General features: G+C 51.1%; 1 protein-coding gene across 1 annotated transcript; it reads right to left on the bottom strand.

Annotated features, from left to right (window-relative positions):
- Window positions 1-461: 461 nt before the first annotated feature.
- Window positions 462-5,525, bottom strand: RAN (RAN, member RAS oncogene family). The gene is made up of 7 exons (XM_066199674.1): window positions 5,438-5,525; window positions 4,718-4,760; window positions 3,752-3,836; window positions 3,534-3,659; window positions 2,439-2,626; window positions 1,764-1,934; window positions 462-1,680 (listed from the first exon to the last, which is right to left on the bottom strand). Exons 2-7 carry the CDS (start codon window positions 4,751-4,753, stop codon window positions 1,636-1,638), a joined length of 651 nt encoding a protein of 216 aa, XP_066055771.1. The 5' UTR covers window positions 4,754-4,760; window positions 5,438-5,525; the 3' UTR covers window positions 462-1,635.
- Window positions 5,526-7,983: the final 2,458 nt, after the last annotated feature.

Here is a 7,983-nt window from a genome sequence, read left to right as displayed (position 1 = left end):
AGCGACACAAGTTCTCCAATCCGTGTTCCTGAGCAGTCGTTTCCAGAAGTGAGAGCTTGAAGACACAAAAGCTACCAAACACCACACCCAGCAAAGCAGCAGCAGCCAAGGCAAGGATTAACCATGACCTGCACAGGAATTAGTGACACTACAGGCAAAAGCCCACAACAGAAGTTAGAGCAGGATTAGGCAGCAAGGAGAGCCAATGAAACATTAACTGGGAGTTTGTCCCCTTACAAACACCAAGTGTTCAACATTCCTCAGTTTCATCCAGGAGCTTCAAGTCTTAAACACACAGCTCAGCTTCTGAGTAGCCAAAAAAACCCCCCAACCCCCCAAGAATTCCCAAACTGAACTAACCTAAAATCTACTCCTTTACAGAATATTGCACAAGAATCATAGTCCAGTGTTTGTTACCGGGCAGCAGAAGTTGAAGTAATTTATGTACACAAACATGCAAGTTAAAAGCAATAAATGAAATGCTCCACTTTATTAAGAAACCAAAAATACAAAACTGAAGAGTTCAAGACTTCATGTACTCAAACACTACTGAAAAAAAAAATCCTAAACTTAAGTTTTGCTTACTAGCAGTACTAATATTGACCAAGATTCATCTCTACAAGGTAGTGTTAAAAGTTGACATTTTCCACCATTTGTGCTGTAATAAGCCAGTTTCAAATTAAAAACTTGGTGCAGTTACAGTTAAGTCTAGAAGATGTTTAGGTCACTGTGGCTTCAGTTAATAGACCACTGGGTAGGCAGGAGCGTTTCAGCTCAAACCAGGGCTGTTTTCTGCTCAGTGAATTTGAGGATGCTCAGGACTGTTTAAGCAGCTATAGCTCTACTGCTGTTCCATGCAAAGACACAGCTGAAGTCAGCTCACAGGCCTGGCTGCCATTTGCTTCTGGCTGCTAAAAGCACAGAGCTGAAGGGACCTGTGGAACAGTGAGGGGCTGGAACTGCAGCTGTGCAGGCAGAACTGCAGCACCAACACTCCCTGCAGCGCTGGGCACCGCTGGGGCTCTGCCTGCCAGTTCAGCTTCACGGGCCTCAGTTCTGGGCGCCAACAAAAAAGCAAAGGTTAACTGTTAGCTCTGAATTAGCAAGAGGAGCATAATATGAGAAGCAGGAAGGAAAACAGAATGAGAAATGCAGTAGTAGACAATCAAGTATTACCCTCAACTGAAGAACAGAAGACACTTTGAACAGTTTTCCTAACAATGCATGGAAGTTCACTTGCTTGGAGATACTTGAAATACAACTTTATTACCTAAACAAAAGAATGGGAATGACAGAAACAAGATTTTCCACTTAACACTCTGATGTGACTGCAGCAGTCTTACATTTGAAACTCAAAAGGGGAAGTAATTGCAGTCCAAAAAACAGCTAAATATGCAGGTCCAAAATATGAAGGTTTTTTGTTTTGGTTTTTTTTTTTTCATTTTGTTTTGTTTGTTTTTTTTTTTTAAACTGCCACATTCACTCCGAAGCCCATTCATCTCTTTCAGCATCCCAAAGATTAAGCACATGTTCTGTTCAGCTAGATAATAAAGTGGCAAACACGCTGCACCACTGACATCACAGGACAGTTGCCTATAAAACTAGACTTCTGACGCTGGGCTCCAGCTTCATCCCTCACAGGTCATCATCCTCATCTGGCAGTGCAGTGGTCTGAGCAATCTGCAACAAAGAAGTGACACTTCAGAACGGTTCTCTGTGCCCTGGGGGTGACACCAGGCACTTGTCTCCCCCGTGCCACTGACCTGTAAGTCCTGCTCGTACTGTGCTGCCAGTGCTGGGTCCATGACAACTTCAGGAGGTGCGAGGGCAGGCATGGCAACAAACTCCAGGTTGGGGTCTCCAATGAGCTTCCTAGCAAGCCACAGGAAAGGCTTCTCAAAGTTGTAGTTACTCTTAGCTGAAATGTCGTAATACTGGAAGAAGTACACGTTGGACATTAGTTAAAAGACCCTCCAGTGTTTAGGGCATATCAACACAGAATCAACTCTTTCACCTTCCTTTTTTTTTTTTTTTTTGACTGCATGGCTTTTGTTTGCATATTCCCAAGCAGTTATGATTTAAGTGTCTAAAAACAAACAGTTTCAGGCAGAACCTGTGAAGTGCAAGGTTATGAAATCTCACCAAGGACAAAACTCTGAGGAGGCAACAGTGCCTGTATCCTTCTCCTGTGATTTACTGTAGCCCCAACCCAGCCATGGGATGAGGCCCTGAGCAGGTAAAGCCAAAGGCACACAGGTCCTTTTAGAACTCAGCACGGCCTCTGCTCCAGGGCAGTGATGATCACCTGAACGTCACCACTTCCCCTGCCCTGAGTTTTGGTTTGAAGGGCCAGCAGATGTGAGGCAGCCTGCAACAACAGGCGCAGGGCACCCAGCTGCACTCTGCACACCCAACCAGCTGGCCTCCTCCTGACTCACCTGGAGATTCTTCTTCCTATGGAACACAATGGATTTTGCCTTGACTTTTCTGTCCTTAATATCCACTTTGTTGCCACACAACACTATAGGGATATTTTCACATACTCGTACCAGATCTCTATGCCAGTTAGGTACATTCTTGTAGGTAACTCTTGATGTTACATCAAACATGATGATGGCACACTGAGCTGCAAGAGAGGGAAAGTCAACTTACACCAGGAGTAACTCAAGTGGCACCTGCTTGCAACACGGGGTAGAGGAACCCAGAGATATCCCACACGAGGGCTAAACACCTGCATTAACCTTTCCCCCCTCAGCATCACTGAGAGCTCCCATTCTGTTCAGACCCTGGCCCGTGGCTCTGTCACCTCCCATCTGTGCTGCCCTGTGCCACACCAGCTGCTTTTACTAATTCAGCTGCATCACTGAGGAACACGGTGTTGCACCATTTGAGAATACAGAAGCCAGCTTGGATTTGCCCAGATATCTGGCAGAATCAGTTAAAACCTATTTAACTCATCGCAGACACACTAGAGGCTCTGAGGTAGGTGAGAGCCTGTGGTCCACACCTCAGGATGCCCTTCCCCAGAGCACCTTCTCAAGGAACTCAGGACCACTTTATAAAAATAAGATATATTAAAGATAAGCAGGTGAGTGAAGTAGCACAGGACAAGCAGCAGTAAGGAACAGTATCTGCACTTTTTCAGAAAGACAAAGGCTCTGGCATGGAGGTGTCCAGCTTCCTCTCACTGTTGAGAATTTAAAGTTTCCATGTTCCAAGCCCTTGCCTGAGCACAGCAAGACAGACAAAAATGTCACTTACTGAAGCACATGTTTTCCCCCCTTAACCACCAAATACCATCAGTAATATCTGTCCTTAAAGGTGCCCCAGCTCCATCACTACCATCCTGAAACACAAATTATCATGTTCCCACATTGGCACACACTGTCTGGCACGGGACATTCTCCTCTCTACAGAAGGAGTTTGGAGACTCTGATGGCAGCTCATCACTGCAGCCACACTGGCAGCTCCCAGCACGGCAGAACGAAGGGCTGAGCTCCAGGAGATCCAGAACTGCCCCCCACAGATCTTACCTTGGATGTAGTAGCCATCACGCAGGCCACCAAACTTCTCCTGGCCAGCTGTGTCCCAGACATTAAATTTAATAGGGCCTCTGTTAGTATGGAACACCAGAGGATGGACTTCAACACCAAGTGTTGCTGGGGAAATAACAAAAAGCAGTGCATTTAGAACTCAGGGATAGTACTTCCATTTGTGAGACACTGGGGCTCAAATGTTTCCTCAGACATACCTACATACTTCTTTTCAAATTCACCAGTCAAGTGACGCTTTACAAATGTTGTTTTGCCAGTGCCACCATCACCAACCAGGACAAGCTGAAGACAGAGAAAGGAGAAGAGGCAGGTCAATGCATTTGGAGGCATTCATCAGTCATTCCAGCACAAACACAATTTATCCCTACAGGGTGCCATAAACACAGGACAGACTCCCCACAAAGCAGCCCCCTGTGCTGGGAACCCATTTGTTAAGACCATGCATCACACTCGGTCTGATCCAGTCCTTGTAGGTAAAACCTGCACTGCTCTGTGAATATGGTTCTACTAAACCACTACAAGGGGCTGAATGAAGAATGTTTAGGGCTTTCAACCTGAACAGGACCAGATTAGGAAAGAAAACGATCAAGACTTCTACTGGAGAAACCCATTGTTACCTCACACTTTAAGAGCCCAACAAAACCAAAACCCCACCAACATTTGCACCATGAACTGGAATACACTAGCCAAGCGCTGCAGGAAACACAAGTAACAACCTTCAAGACGCAGTCTTCAGGACTTCTGGCTGCTAAGATAACAAAAAACACCACCAACCCACCAGCCACACGAAACACTAGAAAATTCTCCTCTGGAACATTTGAACAATTAGCACATAACAGAGAGCAGGCCACTCTAATTCACTCCGAGCACCTTTTACAGTGCACTCCACTTCCTAAATTTAAAAATCACTCTGCAGCAAAGATCCATTAAAATTTATCAGACTAAACTGCAAATAGAACAGACTGACACAGTTTAACAGACTCTTTTTGTGTAAGCTGTAGGCAACACTACAACAAATGGCCCCATTTATTGGGGCCAGCGCTTCGAAACCAAACCCACCATCCACGTCGGCACGCGGGAGTCGCCGGTGCTGCTTTTCCAGGGAAAGGAAAAAAAAGGAAAAAAATCAAATCCCAAACGCAAAGCGCGAAGCCCGTCCTTACCTTAAACTGCACTTGCGGCTCTCCTTGGGCGGCCATGCTGTGTCTGCGGGGGAAATGGCAGCGTGTGAGCGCGGCCCGCGCGGGCCGGGGAGCGGCGCCGCCGGAAGGGCCGGGGCCTCCCGCCCGCGTGCGGCGGCACGGCGCGCGCTAATGGCGGCGGCGCCTCCGCCCGGCCCCGGGCCCGGCCCGCCGGGCCCCGCCGCGCCCCGCGGCCTCCCGAGGGCGGCCGAGCCGCGGCCGGCCCCGGCTCCCCTCCGCATCCGCCCGGAGCGCTCGCAGCCCGGCGGAGCCCGCCGCTCAATGGGAGCCGCGGCCCGATGGGGAGAGGCGGCGGCGAGCCCCGCGGGGCTGCCGAGCGCGGCCCGCCCGGCCGGGCCTCCCCGCGCACCGGGCCATTAACCACCATGACTGAGCAGCGCCGCCTGCCCCCGGCCCGGCCCGGCCCGCGGGAGCCCCGCCGGCCGCCCCGCACGGCCCGCCCGCCCTTCCATCGCGGCCCGAGCGGCGCACGGCCCCGGCCCTTCCCCCGCCCCGCTCCCGGGGCCGAAACCCCGCCACGCGCCTCGGCTCCCGCAGCCGCAACGCTCCCTCAGGGCAGCCTCCCCGCCGCCCGGCCCGGCCCGGCCCGGCCCGGCCGCGAGCTAACGGCGACCGCCGCCGGTGGCGCTTTGCGGGGCGGGCGCGGCACGGCGGCGGCGGGGAGCGGGCCCGGGCCGGTACCTCAGCCGAGGCGGGTCCCGCTGCTCGCTCCGTGCCGGGCGCAGGGAAAATGGCGGAAGCGCCGTTCAAATGCCCGGACGGCGACGGCGCGCGGCCGCGGGCGGGGCGGGGCCTCCAGTCACGTGGGGCGCGGCGCGCGGGAGGCGGCGGGAGGCGGGGCCGGGCACCGGGCGCTGGGTCTCCCCGGGCACCGGGCACCGGGCACCGGGAGCGGCACCGGGAACGGCACCGAGCAGGCCACCGGGCCCCGGGCATCACCGGGCATCACCGGGCACCGGGAGCGGCACCGGGAACGGCACCGGGCACCGGCCACCGAGCCTCACCGGGCGCAGCAGCGGGCACGGCCCCGTGAGGCCCGCCGGTCAGAACGTCCGCTCAGCACGGCCTCCGAAAGCGCCGAACCGCATCACAGCCCCACGTCCTCGTCAGCGCCTCGGGATGGTGACTCCATCACTCCGCTGGGCATCCTCTGCCAACGCCTGGCCGCCCGCACAGCGCAAAAGTGTTCTCAAATATCTCCTCTGATTCCAGCCTTGAGGCCCTGTCCTCAGTGGTGTAAAAGTGTTCTCTCAAATATCTCAGCTGATTCCAGCCTTGAGGCCCTGTCCTCAGTGGTGTAAAAGTGTTCTCTCAAATATCTCCTCTGATTCCAGCCTTGAGGCCCTGTCCCCTCTGGTGGGGTTCCAGAGGACTGGGAGCTGGCCAATGCGATGCCCATTCACTAAAAGGGCAGGAAGGGGGATCCTGGTCATTACAGGCCAGGGTTTAATTGAACAGCTCTCAGGTAGGATGGGCTGTGGTCAGAGCGGCTTTCCTCCAGTGTGCCTCATGGCCGTGATCTTCCATTCCTCACACAAACTCATCTACATTCGCTAGAGAGTGCAGTAAGGAAAGCAAGCCTATTGTAAGCCTTGGATTTAGAATAGTTCTCCAAGATCTCAAAACTGTCCAAACATCAGTGGAAAAAAGTTTGAAAACGGCCTGTCAAAGAATGTGCAAATTTCACGTATGTCTGTCTATAAATAACAAGTTCATGGGTTCACTCTGATTTTTAAGGTCTCTGGTATTTTTTTTTTTCAATCCAGTATATTTCAATTACTTTTATAACCTTTGTTGCTGTCCCCATAATCTAGAATAAGTAAATGATACGTTTTTACATATTTGTGAATGAACGGAATTGACAAGGAAAACGTATTTCATGTCAGGGGATAAATACAAATGTGGTTTATTTCTTGTTAATTTCCTGACATAGACACAAAATACACACAAAGCTTTACAAGAGTGGCTGGAGTGTGCCGTAATTTTTGCTTATTTGATAGTGTAATGCCAATCCAAGTGTTGTGTGAGATTTTCTTGGGAAAAATCACTGGCGTGTTGAATTTGCCTTCCCTTTTTGACATGAGTTGACTTTGTGTGGTTTTCAGCATTTTTCCGGAGCGCCTCTAGGTGTCAGGATTATTTTTTCAGAACACGCAACTCATCTTTTATTCTTGTCAGCACAATGCTATCCTGGCAAAACTCTTGTGAATTCTCCTTTTGACAAACAGGAATGTGTCATAAATAGGAGACCATAAAGCCACATTAGTGGAGTTTGGCAGTTTTGAAGAATATAAATATGGGGGGAAAGCAATCTGTAACTGTGTATATAACACTCACTTGTGCTTTAGTAATTTCTTAATATTGTAACAAATTTATTAGCAAACTATTTTTCCCTTGCAAACTGTCTAGCACTTTCATTTGGAATAATTAAAAATTCCATTATCATAGCACTGGAGCTCCTGGCAAACACTTATTTAATTGTTAAAAGGATTAATTACCATGCGGAATCTGGTTTTTAGCGTATGTTTTATCAGCATGGATAATTAGGTGTTCAGTTCAGAGGACGCACAGAACATCTGCTCCAGATAACCCCACTCAGCAAAGGCAGCACAACACTTCGGCACTGTGAGATCGCTGCCTAAAAGATTAGAGTCCGCGAGATCCGTAGGCGATCTGCAGAATGATTACTTTTAAAAGGCCTTTACATTTCCTGTATCTTAACTCGGGTCAACTGTGAACAGACTCAGCAATGTGACACAGGTAAATGTACAAAATAAAAGGCAGCAGGCACAGAGTGGAGATGCGGATGAGGAGCGGTATAAAGGAGTACTGCCTTCCACAGTCCGGGCGTGCTTTCTTTCCTACAAACTCCCAGGCCTTTAAGACAAGGCTGCACCACTCCAAAATAACCAGGTCACGCGGTTTTACAGCTCCTTCTCTCGGGACAGTGTCCCACAATCGAGTGGGGATCCCCCGGGCGGGAATTCCCCGGTGCGCACCTGTGGTAGCGCTGGGGCACCTGAGCTGTCCCGCACCGACTGACGCCCCTGGCACTCATCCACAGAACGGCGGAGCCCTTCGGCTCGGAGGGGCTCCGGACACCCCGCCCAGGCACAGCCACCTGCCGCAGGTGACACAGCGGCGGCTCCAGGCGGGGCTGGATGTGCCCAGCCCGTTCTGAGAGGTGCCACACCGCCCGTGCCCCCGCTGTGCCCGGTGCCCGCTGT

Source organism: Chamaea fasciata, unplaced genomic scaffold (genome assembly GCF_029207755.1).
Source record: "Chamaea fasciata isolate MVZ Bird 193981 ecotype frontalis unplaced genomic scaffold, bChaFas1.0.hap1 SCAF_18, whole genome shotgun sequence".
NCBI classification, from domain to species: Eukaryota; Metazoa; Chordata; class Aves; order Passeriformes; family Sylviidae; genus Chamaea; species Chamaea fasciata.
The sequence above is the reverse complement of the archived record's forward strand: the minus strand, read 5'-3'. Positions and strand labels throughout refer to the sequence as shown.

Excerpts from the sequence above, each read along its gene's own strand:
- RAN (XM_066199674.1), bottom strand. The coding sequence starts at position 4,753 with ATGGCCGCCCAAGGAGAGCCGCAAGTGCAGTTTAAG. Across the intron at positions 3,660-3,751 it reads ATTTGAAAAGAAGTATGTAG|CAACACTTGGTGTTGAAGTC; the intron begins GTATGTCTGAGG and ends TTATTTCCCCAG. Across the intron at positions 2,627-3,533 it reads TGATGGCTACTACATCCAAG|CTCAGTGTGCCATCATCATG; the intron begins GTAAGATCTGTG and ends CCTCTCTTGCAG.